General features: G+C 38.1%; 1 protein-coding gene across 2 annotated transcripts in view; it reads left to right on the top strand.

The window, feature by feature from the left end:
- The window catches only part of LOC139721060 (SRSF protein kinase 1-like), a 99,435-nt gene that overhangs the window by 18,669 nt on the left and 60,046 nt on the right, over nt 1-20,720 (top strand). The window contains exon 1 of one of the 2 annotated variants that reach the window (XM_071632390.1): nt 13,334-14,027. The exons of the other annotated variant lie outside the window; for it this stretch is intronic. Within the exon in view, the coding sequence (XP_071488491.1) occupies nt 13,930-14,027 (98 nt within the window). The 5' untranslated portion in view covers nt 13,334-13,929. Of the gene's footprint in view, nt 1-13,333; nt 14,028-20,720 lie in introns of those variants that run through there. 2 annotated transcript variants of the gene reach the window in all.

Below are 20,720 nucleotides of genomic sequence, written 5' to 3'. Positions count from 1 at the left end.
TATGTGTCGTCTTGGTATAGGAGAGACTGTAATCTGGAATGCCATTGCATGTGTGTTTTGGGGAGGGGGGGGGGGACAGGGAATGCTGCTAAGTCACACATTGCTTTTAATATATTATCCTTTATTCACCTATACTACAAAAATATAGTAGCATGTTAGGATTTCAGGTTATCAGTATTTCCCAAATTGCCTTTTCTTGTTCTTATTTGGATGCTTTTTCTCATCTTGTCTTATCTTGCCCCAAACTTGGAAAGAGTACAATGTATGCCAGTCATGTTTACAGGATTTTAAATTGAAAAAAAAAAAAAAAGCTTCATACAGTTGTACGTCACTACAGTATATATACATACATATACTACACCTACAACAGACACACAGTAATAATAACATTAGAAATTCCATTTACGAAATTACAGTGGCATGACAAAATAAGCATTGTCCTTGAGTTTTGCCAGTCTTTTGTTGATGCGATGTTCTCTTATGACTGTGTGAAGATATAGCAGTTGTAGAATTTCTCATGAATTTGTCGATATCATTTTACGGAGGACATTGCCCATAGAATAGTATGTATAATACAGGACGTCTAATGTGCCTGTCGTGTGTATCACTTGAAGTGATTATGCGCTAAGATCCCGAGTGGGATGGCATTTGAAGTGCTGGCTGGTGCCATGGCATGATTAACCACTGTCACATGAGTCGTTTGAAGCCCTGGTAATTTGCAGTCATGGTCATCTGTGCTCCGTACTGTAGGCCCATAGAGGACTCTGACATGCCCGTGCCGCGAGTCCAGTCAATTACTAGCCCATCACAGCCACCTGGACCTGTGTATAAGTCAACATGTTTATTAGGTTGACGGGGATTTTGTCCTGATATAACTAAGGTCATACTTGTTTTGGGCTTCCGCTGAATACCTCATTCTGGTATAAGTATTATTATCGTCATGCCAGCCTTTGTACATAGTATGGCCTATTGATATGTCCAGTTTTCAAGTTGTTAGGATGTTTTGTTTTTTTATTTGTTTATTTGTGAGTTCCTGGGCTTCCACCACTTAAAATAATTTTACTCTATGAATAAGGTAATATCATGACTGTTTCGATATCTGGTAATGCTTTCATGTTGATGAATTTATTAAGAAGTGATGCAAACTGCAATTTGACATTGAAGTTGTCAGAAGGGAATAGACACTGATATTCTGCAAGAGTCTTGTGTAAAATGCTGGGATGACATACATGTAGTGTGGAAATGATGCTTTAAAAAAAAAAATGTGATAAGTAATTGTCATGAATGTAATGCTCCACGAGGTGTACACATTGCTTGGGTTTTATTTAAAGGTCCTGTTTACCTTTGGGAGCAATGATTTAGAAAATTTTTAAGATATTACTTTTAATGCATACATGTGTAGGTCAGGTGTATCACAAAACATCCTACCTTTTTGCAATAAAGCCTAAAATATAAGGAGATACCACTATTTTTCTCATTAAACCATAACTGTACACGGTTTAGTCTGGATTTTTTTTGTCATTACTATTGTTCACATTTGGTATACTTAACAATACTTAACATCGATTATGCTGGTTCAAATTGTCACATTGGTTGTTCTATCCCTAACTCACGTCTTAGAGCTATTTTGAAGCACTAATGCTGGGTTTTTGTTTCATCTGCAAATGGTAAATTATGCCTTTGATAATACATTCAGTTTCTTTTCTCACATGAACAGATGTAGACAAGTTGAAGTATCCAAAAAGCTGACCGAGTCTCTAATCTGCTGGATGTAATTCCATGAATAGTGATAGAAAATGAATACTAGTAATTGACCCCCCATAACAACAACAGCAAACAATAGGTGACCATTGTGATACTTGTGAGTTCATAAACTGATAATAATATGACATCTTGTAGCAATCCTGACATGGCTATTCAAGCTCCTCCTTGCAATAGAAATAGAAGGATATATGACAGCAATAAAAACTTGAAATCAAGAATTGGTCTGCAATGCATTATCACTTGAATATATTCATTGGACACTTATTGGCCAATATAAGGAATTGTATTGAATACAGGTTAGAGATGGAATCATGGTTACATTGCTGCTTGATTTAGCTCAGTTAAAACTCTGTGTGTGTGTGTGTGTGTGTGTGTGTGTGTGTGTGTGTGTGTGTGTGTTTAGTCCTTTCAGAAATTAAAGTGCAATATAGGATGGAAGAAAATAGATGAAGATGTGATGCAATGGCATAATTATTAGGCCCATGATTACCATTTGCAAAAATCTTTTGAGTTAAATCATAACTTATCACGTAATATGATTTTTGCTCACAGGTGCAAAAGATCAGGGCTATTCTTTCTTTCATATTGTTTTTTTTTTTCTCTCAATTGTTGAATATAAAATGCTGAGTTTAGCTGACATGTGGTAGTCCAACGTATTTCATGCATGAATTGACAAGTAGATCAATGGATCACGCAAGCGTAAGGGTGGTAAGGTGCTATGGAAGCTTTTTGGTGTAGCCCTGATCCACATAAATGTGGGGAATAAACAATGTCATGCATTTGTTGAATCTTTTCCACATGGAGCACAAGAGATAGGCTATATTTCATTGAGACCCTCAGCTATTCCTGTCTGGGCTGTACCTGTGTCTGTCAGCATTCCTTCCAATTTCCATGAATCTCATCTATAGAGGACATTTCATGCATACCATGACGTCAGGGATAAAAGAAAGAGATCTATGAAAATGTTACAATACCCTACAGATGAAATCCAACTCTCTCTCGCAAAAATGTTAAAGGCAAAGCAGATTTCTTAGAAGCGCTTCAAAATGCAGCTTCCACCATTTGGAATCATTAAAAAAAAAAACAATTCATATGAATTAACTTGTGGCAGATGTTCCACTAATTAAAAAAGAAAGAAAGAAAGAAAAATCCACAGGTCCAAATATCTTTCATGCATGCATACAGTGTAGGCCTAGATGTTTTATATTTGCTGTCAAAGATTAATATTGAATTATTATTATTATTATCATTATTTTTTAATGCACAACTCACACTAAGCAGGTGCAGGAAATTCTATTTTTGTTCCCGCTCCTTAATCAATTTTTATGCTGCATGTGCATTTTTTTTTTTACTTTTCACTGAAAAGAAAGAAAAAAAACTCAAGGATTTGATTAAGAGTAATTATGTCGGGCAGCTGTGTTTGATGTTGCATAGGCCAGAAGTAAGAAATTATGTACAAAAAGGCACTTTCTTGTCAGCATTAATAGTGAAATTTCAAAGCACATTTGTGTGTGTGTGTGTGTGTGTGTGTGCAAACTTGACAATTTTCCAGCAGAACCACAGCAGTTACTACCCAAGTATTTTGCCCAGTATGTATTGCACGATGTATGCATTAGCATCAGACAAGTAGAAATATCCACCGCCCATTCAGAATAGTACACAGCCCAGTGACATTCTAGACTATGCTTCTCATTATGCTATGCAAAGCAAGTAAAGACAATTGTATGGAAATTGTGGTTGGTCTGCGCAAGGAATTATCAGACACAAGGAACTCCGTGGTCTGTGTAATATTGCAACCATTGAGCAGAGCAAAAGACAAGAAGGGTAATTGCTGTGGATTTGACAGAAATCATCTGGTTTGCCCCCAAATCTGAGGATTACTTCACATCCAGTGAGCAGCAGTACGACAAATGCCCACTGAACTGCAACCATGGGCCAACGTTGAGAGTGACTGTGACCTATTGTAACTATTTGTGACTATTTGTGTCCATGGGACAGTGCTTACACTACAGAAAATATATGATTTGTGTTCGTATCTCCTCTTGCCAAAGCAATACTAGCAGTGGCCACAGAGCTGGAATTTATGGGAAAATTTGGTTTACGCTGTGGTTCTCTTTTTAGAGTTGAGAAAAGGTAGCTTGTAATATTTCCAGCATTTTTTTTTTGTCTTCTTTGATTTTTCCACAGTGTCCATAGAGCCCCATGACACTGTTATGGTTGTTACAGTCGCTCTCTCTCCCTCCCTCTGATTTATCAACTGCTGACCAGGCATATGCATTATGCATTCAGATCTTACTACTCCTGAGATATTTATGATGCATGTAGACAGTTGGGCCTCAGAATTTAGTCTCATCATATAAGGCAGCATTGCCAATTTGACGCTTTCAGCTACTTTTATCCCCGTAAGAATCAAATTTCACAGTCAACTTCCATGCAGTCTCAATGCGGCTGAAATTCAAAGCTGGGCAGAAAGTGGAGAATCAGGTTTCTTTGATCGTGTCAATGAGCACATTCTGGGAAAGTATTGCTGTAGTCTTAGAAATTATGTCGATTTAAATAGTTTTGCAAACACTTCACACATCGATGTGCATGTACTTTTGGCAAGATGAGAATGTCATACCAATACAATTTCATCATAATTCTGTCTGAGAGGTGCTGTCGTCTCAATGTTCTTCGTATACCAGTTCATTTCGATTTACTTTTGTTCGATTAAAATTGTTACAAGGCAAGTCTGTTCTCCGATATTTCAGTGACAAGACAGGTTAAGTCCTCTGATCTCCATCGAGTCTGTTGCTGCTTGTACGAGTCCTTTGCATTCTTCACATCAGGGAATAGAAGCTTATATTTGTGCATTCAAGCTATCACTTTTCCACAATCCACAGCGAACATGAAACATTTTTCCATAAGGTTTCGAGACAACTGTATTACACACCAAAACTAAACCATGCACCCCTCATGAAAGATCCAGAGAATACTAGTTCTGAACCACCACACACTTGTCCACCCAATCGATATTGGCTGGTGTACACAGTGGCTGCAGCTCTCTCGCTGTCCAGTTGCCTGGTGATAGTGTGGTCATTGATAGCACTGGGCACACTTGCACTCTAACTACTAGACACAAGAGATGACAAAGTGTGAGATAGAATGAGATATACTGGTCTGCACACCATGCATGCTTTCCTTTCAATGGTTATATAGCTGCTACTAGAGTACACTGAAGTACCTGTGTTTGTGTTGGCGTGTGTGTGAATGATACAATTGTGTACTGCTCGCTGAGAGAAGTGTGGTGTGTTTATGTTGAAATGAAAAGAATGGATACAAGGTTTTTGTTTTATTTTGTTTTAGTTTTTTTTATATACTGTGGTTGCTGGTACACAGTAGCAGATCAATGAATATTTGACATCAATTCTCCATTTAGCCTAGATAATCGAATGTTGTTTTTTTTTGTTTTGTTATATGAATGTTTATGATATTGCTAAGGGATTCAGTTGTTTGATAAGAATTTGCCCTTGAAAGAAATTTAGCGTGAAACAAAACTTTAGTATAATTACAAGTAGCTAATAAAGAAGACCCTCATGTTATTGATAACATCTGTCATTGGACCTCGTGTAGTTATTGTTTTTTTTTCTTCTTGTGTTGTATGCTAACATTTTCCCATTGTCCTGGTTTTGTCAAAGTGTTAATAGCAAACATGCAGCAGCTACCATATGAGTCTCTACCCAACCTTATGGTGAGTGATGCATTTAGTACCACACGGACAAATGACACCTCATGCACACTTAATCAAGGTATTATGCAAATAATGTACACTGTTAGTAGGTTCACTTGAGTCGTGTACAACTACATCACTGCTGAATAGCAAGCTTAGCTGTTCGTTTGTAGCAGGGTCCTCTCTTCACCCAGCAGCATGATTCTAACACGCGCATCGCTATTTAACTGTCATAAAGGTTTGCACGTCAGGATTATTTCTGTGGTAAGAACAGCAACACAGATTATCATGCCAAGTGAAGAAGCAGTTGTAGTGACCAGTAGGGAGTGAAAGTCGGTGGCCTAGGTTGTAATGCATCAAGTTATCAGAGGCCTATTGTTATCCTTTTCTTGCAGAAATTTCAAGATGGCTTCCAAAAAGCCCATCTTTTGTATTATCAGCGACAGTCCGGTCCCAAACAAGTCTCTTGCCATGCCAAATTTGTGCTAGGCCTACAATACATTGCACATCACGCCCAACTACTGAAGAAAGACGAAGAACTCGTGGGCTTATTATTTTATTTTTTAATACACGTGCGTGCATATGCACACATACAGAGCTCCAGGACTATCTTGGGAAAATATTTGTGCAGTGAGTAAGTGTGTGTTCAGACGATATGCAGTAGAGTGTGCTCGGGCTGGGCACATGATTTGTATGTGCCTGTGATACAGGCGTAGTGTAGATCTACACTAGTAAAAATGAAGTGTAGAGAAAACTCTCCAATGGTCGAGTGTGCACCCTAGGTGTTATAAACTCCCAAACACGTTTCTTGCTTCACTTGGAGGATTTCATGGCTGCACTTCCACAATAACAACCCGTGGAATGCAAATGCCCTGGAAAGAATTTAACCTAGAAATTTTTGCGAGAACGCAGAATCGCCAGCGAGTGCATCTCGTGTGGTGTGAGGACTCCCCTCATCCTGAGTTACCCCTGCTGACTTTGCTGGGGTAGTCTCTCTGGTAGACTCACCGACTATTAAATCGGAACTGACTGAATGCAATCTGCAGAAATCGTCAACAGTTGCATCTATGCAAACGAGGTGGCGTTGTCATGGAAGCAGAGGTGCGGGGGGAAAGCAAGGGCTTTGGATGTTATTGGAGAGCAGGACAGAATGATGTTGCATTGTCACTATATCCAAGAAGGTTTTTTACTGCCTTGCTCATTTTTTTTTTTGATAGACTTTATGTATATTTTAAATTGTTCATTTAACTTCGTTTTCATTTTGCTTTTTATGAACTTTTTTTTTTTTGGTCCCATAAGTGCTCTGGGTGATGATGCCTTTAAACATTTCTTGGGTGTTTGAGGGAAAATGATGTTGGCACATCTGAAAATCTGAGATTTGAGACATCAGTATATGTACGTATAGTGTAAACACGGCCAGTTAAGAATAATTGCATTAATCATGTCATGACAGATACAGTACAATGTGTCGGGAAGTAAAGAGGAAGGAACTTGCTTGCAAGCAGACTGGCATGTGAAATGAAAAGTTGGAAGTGCTATTACAAAAAATGTCCATTTCAGATTTAAGATGTGATGTCTTTCTAAAAAAAAATCAGTGATTTCTGTTGATATGAAAAAGACCACAATCGCAAGATGGAAAATCCTCACAATAACAAGTATTAACTTCAAAGATTTTACCTCAAAAGAGATGTGCATGGAGATCTTGCATTGTACATTCTCATTTAGTACAGGTACTGCTTCTGATTGCACAAAATTGAATGGATGGGTCATAGCCTTGGATGACCTGAGCTTTGAAATTTAATTCAAAGTGAGATTCCTATGTAAGAGGGATCCACTTGCACCCCCTCCCCCCCCCCAAAAAAAAAAAAAACCAAACCACAACAACCAAAACAAAACAAAACAACACATATTCAAAAGGAAGGAAAAGATGGGATGAAAAAAAAAATGAAAACAAGAATTTACCTTTTAGTGGGGTTTTTTAATTTCCCTGAAAGGGAAGCAGGAAAATTAGAGATAGTTCAAAATAGTGCTGCTCAACTGGTGGAACATGCAGAGAGTAGGGATCCAATTATGCCCATGTTGAATCACCTGTATTGGTTACCTGTAGCAATAAGAAGTGTGTATGTAATGATTGTCCTATGTCAAAGAAATGCAATCAATAAATTCCCTTCCTATGTACTTAATTATTTCATACACACCCATTAGAAACCTCCACTCTTCCTATAAGCATTTCCTTGACTGTACCAGCGGTTGCATCCACCTGTTCATTATGAGGTCATTCGTTTGTTGTTGCAGCACTGCATTTTGTGGAATAGGTTGCTAGACAGACTTAGGGCTGAAACAGACACTAAGAAATGTGTAAAATTATTAAAAACTTCAAACCTTTTTTTCTGATAAGTTATGTACATAGACAAACTTTTAGATTAAATTATGTACTAAATGCAAATAATATTATCTTTATTATAAGGTTTGACGGAAGGGGCAATTGAAATAAACAAAAGATCAGCTACAATTTAAGATAATTTAGCCATGCATTTGTATGTTCGGAAAGTAACCTATGACTTTATAAAATCAGATATTATAAAAGATATGAGAATTCATTCTGCTTTTGTTATTGCTGTACAGCAGCACTCCTGAGTATTTTAGTCATTATTAGAATGAGTCGTGCCTTGGATGATATTTAACTGAGATTCATTTTACTCACTTTTCTGGTGTGTCCTTTTCCTCTGTGATCAATGTTTTCAATGAATCAGGAAGAAATTTGGCTCTTGTGAAATGACTGAATGCTGGTACTATAATTATCTTTTACAACCTGTTGTGATATGATGAGAAGCAGATTGCACTAAATTGACATTCACTTTGGTTTTAATGGTTTAGTCATCGCAAACATCCCACATTTTTGCATATCGTAGACATGTAGTCAATTGGGTGTGTGTATGTGTATGTGTGTTTACGTGCATGTGTGTGTGTGTGTGTGTGTGTGTGTGTGTGTGTGTTAAGGGGGGGGGGAAGGAGTGAGTAGGCTAGACTTGTGGTATTATGCATTGCCTTGGCACAGAGATGGGCAGTATCTTTTAGCAGGTGGGGAAAGCAGCAATTACGGAATTTGACACTTGCATCATTCGCGGCGTCTGTACTCCGTGACTTTGCCTATGCATGTTCGTGCATGCAATAAATAAATGCCAACATGCAGCCGAGTGAATTTGTCATGATTCTGCTGGGGAAAAGCTCACAAATCAAGGGCTCGCTCATTCAACGGAAATGTCAAACAAGCACTGCGAAGCGCAGGGCAAAGCAGAATTCAACCCAGCGAAGAGCCACCAGGCTCTGCCAAGACATTTCCCCCTCTCCATCCAAATCTTGAAGACATGTCGGTGGTTATTTTTCCCAGCACAAGAAGATGCTAATCATGGGGATGTGCCCCAGAATCTGCATGCTGTTCTTGTTTGTTTTTGTGATGATACAACATGTTTGGAGTGGAGTAGATATAAGGAGAAAAAACACTCATTTCAACGGGATTAGTGCAATGATGGTTAGGTGCCAGTAGAATGAAATACATCAGTAGACATTTGTCACACAACAGCCAAAAACTGCTGTTGCTGTCGAACATTGCCTTCTTTTTATAGCAGCTTGGAATTCCATCTTGGTCATGTGACTGGCAAAAGATTGCTATGGAAAGGAATAAGCATTGATAAGGTGTATGAAGACAAATTTGGTATTTCTTTGACCTCGCTTTTTGATAATCACATTTTATTTTCAATTGAAACTTAAACGCAACAAGTGAATGCATCCCCCCCCCCCCCCTATAGAATCTCCTTGAATATGAATTGATCATTGTGATGAAGTAGGGTTAAAAATCGAGATTACTGCAGGGATAACTGCTTTAACATTGATGAGCTTTGAACCTATAAAGTGTTCTACACAGTTGCTATGGGCTGGTTAATCATGAGCATTAGGAACCTCTTCAATTTCTCTTTATTACTGTAAAAGTGGATATTTTCGCGCGACTAATTTTTCGCACTTGGCCGGGTAAGAACAGTTTCGCTTGTTTTTAATTCCGCGTAATCAAGACATCACGCACAGGAACATATGGCTAGCTAAAAATATTTGCATGCTTTTATTTTCGCGCTAGTTTCTGGTTGCGCGAAATGCGCGAAAATTTCAACACCGCGAAAATTTCCACTTTTCCAGTGAACAAAATCACAAATAATTCTGATTTATCAACAGTGTGACTTGTAAATAAATGATCAGTGATAGGAAATGCACAAAATTAAAAAGAAAAAAGTTCACAGATGAAAAGCTTCATAGATTTGACTGGAATCCTCCATCTCTCTTAAACAAAACTCAAAATAGGAATGAATGAACCAAAGTAAAGCTGCAAAATACAACAAAAATTGCCAAAACTTGTCAGGAATGCTTCTCCATGTTCTCTCAGTCAGACTGTCCATCATCCATTACTGTATACGCCGAATATTTCGCGAGGTTTTTATTTTCGCGAATTTCACGAGTCAGGTGCTATTCGCGAAATTAAAGACACGCGAAAATATTGACTCTGATCCCGATGTGAATGTGACGTACGCGTGTACACTTCTCCGTTCAATACAGGCCTCTATGATCGCGAATTTAACCACTCGCGAAATTGTCGGGAAGTCCCGATTCGCGAAAATTTAGACTTGCGAAATATATGGCGTATACAGTATGTTGAAAGCTAATCTTTAATGAACATTGTCATTGATCCGTAAGGAATCAGAGTGTTATGCGTGTAATGTACATAAATGTATAACAGATTTCTTCTTTCTCTTATGTGTAGGCCCTATGTTGGTTGCATATATTTACTGTCGTTTTTAGATGGAATGTGATAATGTGTGGAAGGTTTGAAAATCTAGGCTTTCACAAGAAAAATCCAGTTAAAGGCAGAAGAAAATTTGATATCCACGTATTTGCAAAGAAAAATGATCTATTTCATTTTTTCTGCTATTTTTGTCACAGTCAAGTGTGGATCAGCTGATTAATTTCTTTTGTTTATATTTGTTTTTGTTTTTGTTTTTTTGATGAAAAATACAGGAAGTAAATTGAGTATATGGACAGGATGGAACTTCAGTTGAAAGATTGTACAGTGCACTCTGTGGGTAGAAATTGAATGCAGGCAGAGTTAATGTGGGTTGCTATGCAAACTATCCACTACAGCGTACATGCTTTTGCTTTTGTTTTTCTAGTTTGGTGTGGGGTGGGGGTGGGGGGTAAGGAGTGACTGCAACGCAGTGGGTCACTGGTTATGAAGAAAGGTTTTCAATCAGAGGCCCTGCGATGTGATACAACCCAAGCCTCCCTCCCCACCCCTGCCTGCCAGATTATATAGAAGCACACAGACACACTCCCATACACAGACACAGACAGACATACACACAGCCATTACATATGTATGTCCGTATAGGCACGTTCTACGTCTGTCGTATCTGTGACATATTTGTGAAAATTGGAGTGGTGGGGAGTGAGGCTATTGGCTTCCTGTCGGTACATAAGGGTATTAACATTAAAAAAACATGTGATATATTGTTAGCTTAATGACATAGACATTTTTGCAATGTGTTAAAGGGAATAGTCTGTTGTATTTCAAGGTCTATAAAGAAATTTTTTGATGTGTTAAAGGGAATAGTCTCTATTGAAAGATAGATACTCTGTCAAAGTGCCAAAAAAAAAAAATAAATAAATGTATTTTTTTGAAGAGGCCACTAACAAGCTGCAATAATTTGAATCTTTATTTTGTATTGAAAGTGTTTGATAGCTGAACCAGAAAGTTTACAGAGATTTTTGTTCATATGTTTGAAATCTACAGTCATCAAAATGTATCTGATCATTGTTACACTAGCTAGTTTCATGTCAGGTCATTTTGAATGCAACATGGCTCATATTATATAATGTGCACCACTGAAATGACAGCATGAGAAGTATTGTTGAAGAAATTGGTTTTGATTTGGCATTTAGTTTGTCAGCAACATTCTACTATAGTACTTTGTTGTTTTGTTGTAATATTATTTTTTTTGATTTTTTTTTTTTACAGCAACATAGAATGTTTATTGTCAGAGATTGACTACTTGTCCACAAAGATAAATCTGCTAATCTGCTATAACCGTTTGCTTTTGGGCACTAAATAATATTGATACATTTAAAACACAGAGAATGCATAGATGTGTATCATCTTCATGAGCCTGAAAATGATTGAATTAGAAAAATGGCCAATGTCAGTGCTGGATTTGTATCAAACAGATTAAAAACAGATACAAACAAATTAATAAGACTATGTAAATGATATGTCGTGATTACATCTAATCTAAATTACTTTCTTGAAGTAAACAGCTGTGTAACTCCACAGTGTTACTTACACCACTGCAGATGAGCAGATGTATGTAAGCTATGATTGTTTGATGAATGGATTGTTGCAAAGATTGTTTAAGGAAAGAGTTTAAGGAAAGAGTTCTTGACAAAGATGCACAAGATGTGTGGTGGTGTGGCTATGATGCCTTTCCTGGTTCGTTGCTTCTCCTCTCCTTCCAGGGCAAAGCTCATTTAATGTTGCATGATGACTGAAGAGGCAATCTGGCATAGCCCCCTCTTGAGTTCAGTTAATTACAGCTTGCAGAAAACACCAGCGGGAACGTTCCAGGCTGTGGCCCATAAAGACCTGTGCTTCACAGCATGCATCTGCCCTTGTGTGTGTATCTGTGTGTGTGTGTGTGCTTGTTTGTGTGTGTATGTATGTGTTTGTCTGTGTGTCAGTATGATGTTGTGTATTATATGTGAGGATGTAACTACAAGGACTATTGTTATGACTGATGATTTGCATCCATGGAAAGATATCATATTGCTTTGAAGTACATGTTTGACAAGAGTGATCATTAAACAGTTATGAGTACTGTGTGTGTGTGTGTGTGTGTGGGGGGGGTTAATCAACTGATCATAATCATCACAAATGTTTTGAATAAGAGCATGTTTATTCTTTTTCTCTATGCTTTTGTGCTCCTATCTGTTATCTGCTCATTTTTTTTTAAAATCCTGAGAGATGAAATAAACATTGTTGTGAGGTTTCGCCAGTGTTTTTTTTTTTTTTTTTGTGCAAGACTACTAAATGTTCATACCACTGAATGTCTTTAATGTAAAGATTTGAATTCTTTACATCATGTTCACAATGACTGAAACTTGATACTTGGAATGACTCAAAGAAAAATAAATTGTAATTTGTTTGTTGAAAACTTTGTATTAACAAAAATATTAGTCAATATGGCATAGGAAATGCATGTTATTAATTCTGTTTCAGTTATCAATTATCTCACTTTAGCATCCTATCATCATCCAGTTTGTTGCTTGCTGCAACACTCATTCCTGATAATTGAACTCCTAGTCTTAACATGTTTGATTGTTTGTTGGTTTTAATATTTGTCTGCTTGTTATAATGCTACTAGAGATGTGGAAACCATCAGTGCATACTGGAGCATTTTGTCCCACAAGAAAGACTTTAAACGCTATTATGGTGTTATTACCCTTTTGCCTCAGAATAGTCTACTTATGCTGTATTGTGCTCAAAGCATTTATTGATTATGAGTTCTTGCAAACCTTTTATAAAATTATGATTTATGCAAGGGGGGGGTATAAAACTTTAAAAAATATACTCCCACAGGCTGTGCTGTAAAGCAGGCTGTGATATTTTGTATTGTAAAATTACTAATAAACAAAGAACACAAAAGGGAAAGAGAGGAAGATGGAAAAAAGAAGAAGAAGAGAGTAGGCTTTTGTCAGTTCATCTGGAGTTCTTTGCACTGTGTGTCATGATTATCCCACATATTATATGGGGCCATAGGGCTTTAGGGTAGTGGGTATTGTTGTGAAAGTACAATGGACGTGGAATGCATCGGTATTCAAGCATGTCCAAGGCAGCTCCCATTGATGCACCGTGTTTAGCCTCTTTCATCCACTACGAGTACTGTATACTGAGGTCCCGTGTGCAGGCACATGCATGCTAATACCCCTCAGTGTCATCACAGACTGCGCATCAGGCCCCGCTCCACCGGCTCTGCGTTTTTTTAACACGGCCACTCAGTGTTGGCTTCGACGAAAGGAGGGGATTCAGGGAGTGATCACGGATAAGAAGAGACACTGTTCGGCAGTGGGACGGACAATTTACGCGGGGCAGTCGGCACTTGGGAGTGCATTAAGTCGACATTTGCTGAGAATCATCCACGCTGCATCGTTGCATTCCGTTCTTCAATGTGTAAGCGATTGGCTACTTTCACGTACTGGATGCATTCTCAATTCCTTCTCTGGATCCTAAATGTCTGAGACGGCAATCAACGTGGGGTTCTGTCTTGATTTTATCCACCCCCACGTTCTGTCCTTAAAGTCATCAGTCATGTGTGTATAGCAGAGTTGCGGAGAGAGTGGTATCGGATGCAAGTGAATCGATGCACATGCCGCTATTAGGACGAATTATGCTTTTGCATTATCACGCTTCGCCGCACATTCGCACCACTCACATGCCAGCCTTTCTGCTTTCTAACAAGTAAGTGCAGTGAGGGTTTTTTTTTTTAATGATCTCCTGTGTTCTAAGCGAAATGACCTTGCGTCTGAGCATCATGAATACTTTGCATAACCACTCCTGTTCAACTGCTATTGCTTTATTTTTCATTCCTGCAGCACACTCACCCTTCTGCATTTCACTTGTCACTAATTCATTATCATATAATATAACTCGCCTCTCTCGCTCCATTAAAATGAGGGGTTTTTCCGGTTTTCTTTTTTTTTTTGGGGGGGGGGGGAGGGGATTACACATCTGTATAAAATCAAATTAAATGGAGTTTGACTATGCATTCAATTCTTGGTATCATTGTAAGTTTAATGTGCTGGTGGCATGTATAATTATCTCAGTTTAAACTGACTCTGTGCTTCTTCACTGCTTATGTGTTTTAAGCCACAGACTGATTTATACATTCTGCATAATATCTATCAAGTAGAATGCTTTGAATAATCAAAGAAAATAAAGAACATCAAAGATATAATTTCTGTTAATGCCTGCTCACTACGTCTCTGAATTGCCTAAATTTTACAGCTACTATTCTGAGAATGAATGCATTTTTATTTACTATTATTTTTTAAGTAGATGGAAATTGGGAGGGCTCCCCTAAACGGGGCTCCTTTCTTGAAGTGAAAGCTGATAGGAATGTAGGCCTTCGACATGCATACTTTCCCAACTCGTCAGGGTGAGTAATCACCAAGAGACCCCTAAGAGTGAATTAGGTTGTTCAGAATTTCTAATTTGTTTTCCATGTGCGAAGTCACCACATCTCATATTTGCAATATGAACATGCTCCATCATGTCTGATGAGATACTTGAACGTAGCCAGAGAATCTTTATTATCTTTCCTTGAAAATATGTGTGAACATTTTCAATCCGTAAGGACAGGATCCAAGGCCAGTGTGGTGCTGGATGTATAATCCATGCTTACTTAAAAAAAAAAAAAAAAAAAAAGATAAAATTGATATATGCTAAAATTGTTTATATTTTTGTGCTTCATATCATGCCACATGCCTCATTGTGGCTGACTGGTTTATTCACATCCAGTCTGTTTTGTCGAAAACATTTATGCAAAATCATAACACCTCTTTCTACCCATTTATATCTTCAGTCAGCAGAGTACGTGGTGGTCTTCATTCTATGAAGTCTTTATAGTTTTGTTTGCTTTTTGAGTGGTCCATTATCAACTCTCCTTCTGTGTAGGGAATTGTATTTGTTCTGAGCCAATAAAGAAAAAAAAATGCACAGAAACAGAGTACCATCATCACTAAAAATATCACGCTTACATGTATTCCTATGTATGGCCTTTTTGTCAACTGGAAAGGAGTATGAATGGGAGATGATGACACCAAGTCTGACTCTTATGTAGTTTATGGAGGAAATCTGGTGACTGTTTTACAAAGGAGTTTGCAATGATTGCAAGGTGCTGTAATAGCAGTTACCATGGGAACGCATCAAAATATCTACATCCAATTGGCTGATACATGGTCACTGCCGTAGCAACTGCAGATATTGCAATTTGAGATTGCCGTTGAGAGATGTACATGTTTGAAATGGTGCTTAGATCAGTGAATTCTGCTCAAAACCCCCAGCAATATTTATCCATTTTCTACATAAAATAAAACAACGACATACAAATGATGATTTTTTTCTGCTGTATTTTGTTCTCATTGCGCAGCTGCGACCAGGTAAAGACAATATGACCAGTGTTATATCCCATGTTAACAGTTCAAAAATTATCAGCAAGTGAAGTACTGATATCTATAATACCAGTAGAATTTCATAGGATTTGGAAGGTAGGTTTGATTGTCAAAAGGCTCTCAGCTTCAAAAGGTTAAGTGGATCTGCGATTGATGCGGAGTACTCTCCACTGACCACAATCACTAGTTCCATTTACACTGACGTGAATTTATAGGATCCAAATCACAAAGTTTGCGTCGTAATCCGTTTTTTTTTTCCAGTGTAAACATTAAAAAATCCGTAAATAGTGCAATCAGCATCATGCGCTAAATTGAAAGAAATCTTTCAGTGATTTCTGAACTATCTTGATTATTTGAGAAATTGTGCCATTACTGTGGCGGGTATCTAAATGGTTGAGCAAATGATCTCTTTATTTCATAACCCACCTCTCAGAATGTACAAAGGGCAATGAAGGGTCATGATGGTGGGAGATTTCAGGCCCGTGCAGTCTGGTTGACAAAATACTGCAATTAACAAGATATTTTTGTCCATCTGAATGGGTACAAAAAAAAAATCTCAGTATTTGGAATGTGATTGAAATCCTGACTTGTTTTGTCTTTGTGGACTTGCTTTATTGAGTCCTACACACATTCATCGTTTTAGATTTCCATTACTACAGTTGTACGTCTAGATGTTATCCTAGACCGCAGGCCCCAACCAAAGGCCCATTGGGGCCTGATCAGTGATCACAAAGGTTGTTGATGTTCAATAATCACTGTAAAAGTGGATATTTTTGCGCGAGTAATTTTTCGCGCTCGGCCAGGGATAAAGATGAATTTTGCATGTTTTTAATTCCAAGGAATCGGGACATTAATTACTGGAATATATGGCCAGTAATACATTTTTGCATGCTATTATTTTCGCACTAGCTTCTGGTTGCAGAAATGCATGAAAATCTCCACTTTTATAATATCTGTACTTTATAGGCCTATTTGTCATGTGTTGTAATGTTTGGTACAACTTTCTGTGAAAAAAAGCAAGCAACTCTTCTTTTCTGGTGGCCATACATAGAGAAGCTGAGTCTGCTGTAAATTAGTCGCTATACTGTCATGCATTATCTGCACGGGTGAGGGGATTTTTGTAAGCTTAATTTTCGCCAATGCAAAGCTTGCACCTAATGAAATAAAGTAAGAGATTATTGTTTACTGAATGCATTGCATCACGTCACGGCATCGGATGATTTCTAAGCCACAGCATCGTGCATGACGGAATGTATCATCTGTATTGGAGGGATGGCATTGTAGTAAAGAGCAGGATTAAAATACCGCTTTCATCACAGTGGGAGACGGATTAAAAGGAGGGAAAAAAAATATTGTCCTGTATAGAAGAGGAGCATTGTTTATTGATGTTTGGTGGTAGATGAATCTTTGGCGCTGGCGCTCGCCGTGCAAATGAATTTGCCGTCGTCTTAATGTATTGGATTATGAGATCTTTCTCATCTGGTGTCACGTACAGAAGACTGGCTATAAGTGCTTTAGAAGAGTGGTCTGTAGCCTCTTCCCCATACCACATTAATCTTCTTGTCAGAAATTTCAGGTAGGCAGCCACGAACTGCACCCAGTGTTTTTGAGGAAAAGTTTTTGAGGAAGACTAACGCCCAACCATTTGGGTCTTTCCTGTTGATGTGCGCTAGGATTGATTTCTCAGCTACGATTTCCATTTCTTCCCCTTTCTTTCTGGATAAAGCATGCACGGCCCCACAGAGCGCATTCCCGTATGTCAGAAGGAAATGAAATTATTGTCCATGGATATGAGCAATGCAATCACGATTGAAATTTGTCCCTAAAAGCTTGATATGCAACCACATTCACCGTCTACCATCACAGCTGCTTGCAAACCAGGCATAGGACCTATACAACTGTACAATATGACGCCTTATTCAGGTTATGTATTGAGATGGATATACAGATTTTAAAAAGTGAGGTTGCATTCTTGCTTGTAGGTTTTATTTCTAGGTTGTTAGTGTCCGTGCTTGCCTGCCCTATTATTTCTAGTTCTCCACTAAAATATACTGTACAATCTGAAATTTGAATGACATGTATGCTCAATTGAAATAGTTGCACATAATATCATGTAATTCCCTGTGCATATTTGTATCTCTCAGAGAGAAATATGGTTTTAATCAATTTATTATGATTGCAGTTTTGGTTGATCCTTTTCAAATGACATACAAGATAGCCTTGTCAACTTTTTTTTTGTTTTTTTGGAGCAATTGCGCGGTAATCACCCTTTGTTTGATTTGCCCACAAGTAAACTGTGTTTTACCAAGGAGTTGTAACTCCTTGGTTTTACATTTTGGCACATAGGGCCTACTCCCTCTTGTTTCTGTAAGGACCTCTTCTATATATAGCTTTATGTTTCTGCAAAAATACAAGGATAGAATATGAAGCTGTTTGGAACCACGAACCATTGCACTTCCTGAATGAAATATTATTCACCCACGCTGACGATGCTTCCTACCCCCCCCCCCCCCCCCCCCCCCCCCAAAAAAAAAAAATGGGTTTGGCAATTGTGGTTTTATCTCTTTGATATAATCAGAAACACCTTGAACGTTTTGTTGAGCACCCTGTTGTACTGTAAATGGTGATTAGCTATACTTACCAATACCTGGCATTGACTTTAATAAATAGTCTGCCATGTGACCTTCCTACCCTCTGAACAAACAAATCTCAAGAATATAGAGATAAAAAATAACCAAGCCAGCAAAAGGTGTGGGTTAGGAAGGGGGGGGGGGGGGGGGAGTGGTAGTGTGGATACCTGCCTGAATTTGTGAAAGAAATCTGTAGCAATTCTATCAGTGACAGTAAACAAAATGCACTGTAGCATCCATCCCCATATGGTAATATTGTCATAAATCTCTCACCCTGTATATTTAGAAGGACAAAGCTGGCTTTAATAGACACCGAGATATCAAATTTGCAATTGGACCTGAAGTAATTCGTCTGGCCACTAGAGGGCATCATTGAAGAGATCTGTTGACATAACAGTTGCGGGAGTTTATTTAACAGATTTGGAGCTAATCAGCTGTATATACCCCTACCCTCCAGCACTCAAATCAAGCTGGTGTGTGTGTGGGGGGCACTCAATTAATGCCAGCGATGATATGAACATGTGAGTGAATTATTCTCCCTAGGTTTTATCTTTCGGCTAGGGTGCCAGATATTATGCATCACTGGCACTGTACATTTTTTGCATTTAAATGTTAACATGAATTTTATGAGAGCAGAGTGAATCGGAGGCTGTGTTATCTTCTCCACAGTGCTTCGATAAACCAATTTCAAAATCCCCCTTTTTGTACCACTCCTTCAATGCACTTCCAAAGAAGCTGTAATTGACATTTTGATGGCGGACAAATTCATCTTCATGTTGTGAAATGCACTCCGGAGAGACATTGACGTCACCGATTTGTGGCCGCGCCGGTAATCTTTCAAACTTTCTCAGAAAGCAAAACAAACAGTTCAGACACAGACATACACACAAACGTACCCACTGGCAGAGATCACAAAACATTTAACAGGAAGTGGCATGCATTGAGCATCTCATTCTGGTGGCCACAAGATTCCAGTTTAACCATGCACTTTCTATTACACAGTAACCTGCTCTCTGAGTTGGTTTGTCACTGGGAACATTATGAAAAAGAGTGCTTCACTGAGATTACAGGAATTTCATGTTTTCATGATTGCCCAGAGAGCTTTGAGATAGATCACCTAATTTTCAACTCTTTTTCTGTGCCACATTTGCACGCTTGACCAAGTCAATGGCATGCTATTAAAGTTCGCATATTTTGCTCTAACGCACAAACACACCCAAACTGATCGATAAATTGCCTAATGCCACATTGCAGTGCAATGAAAGCGTCACTCGCGATTCCATTCCTGTCACACGTATGTAGCTTGCAATATGTGGTGACTGAATATCAAGCGGTGTTTAGTACCTATTGGCCTTTGGAGTAAATTCGAAGTTTCTGTCACTGTTTTGTGTTCAAAAGTCATGCCTGGACAGCAATGTAGTTATTGGTCATTTGAAAGAAAAAAAATCGTAGATTTGTCATAAAATTTACCTCAAAGCAAATCTTGGCATTTTGGACAATAATGTAGTTATTGGTCATTTGATTTTTACAAAAATTGTAGATTTGTCAGAAGATTTACATCAAAGCAAAGCTTGGCATTTTCTCTCCAGCTTAGCTCATTACACGTCCAGCGTAGCAAAAATCTGTATAATGGCCCAAAGCATGCCTATGTTGTGGTCTCAGAATAATGTGGCACAAAGGGGGTTTACACTGTGGTGCATAAAAGAAAGCGGTTCTCTGTGTCACTTTTGTTACTCTAAATACATTGTACATTGTTTATACTTGCCGGAAAAGAAGAACATTTGTTTATCTATTTTATTGTTGCTTTGCTTTTGTTCAGTAATTGTTTTTTTTTTAACTTACTCTTCAATTTCTTCAGATCCTACTGAATCTGCTTGAATTACTCCATGATATTTTCTTAGTGCATTTCAAGCTGGCATTTGGATAAAAGCATATATTGTAATTTATACAAAAAAAAAAGAACATGTGAGGTTTTATCACATGTCCCATTTAGAAAGCACCAAGAAAAAATGAGAATGCAATGAAAACTGGGAAACAGTGACAATTTTGTTTTCTCCAAGCTGCTTACATTATGGGAGATGGATTTCATTCATTTGTTGTTGTTTTTTCTTTTTGTTTTTATAGATAATCCTGATGTTGTATGTGTGATTGTGTGTGTGTCCAGTGGTTGACTGAGCCTCCTTTGTGTAGAATGATGACAGTAATATGAGGAAGGCAGATGTTCAAACTATGACTCAAGAGACTTGGTAAAGGATACTCAGGGAATTTTTCTCCCATGATGTGCATAATGCCTGCACATGGTGAGGAGAGATCAGTTGAGTATGACATGTATTCAGACTGATCTCATCTCA

Source organism: Diadema antillarum, unplaced genomic scaffold (genome assembly GCF_040938485.1).
Source record: "Diadema antillarum isolate AM-2024a unplaced genomic scaffold, OU_Dant_1.0 scf00000137, whole genome shotgun sequence".
Lineage (NCBI taxonomy): Eukaryota > Metazoa > Echinodermata > Echinoidea > Diadematoida > Diadematidae > Diadema > Diadema antillarum.
The sequence above is the reverse complement of the archived record's forward strand: the minus strand, read 5'-3'. Positions and strand labels throughout refer to the sequence as shown.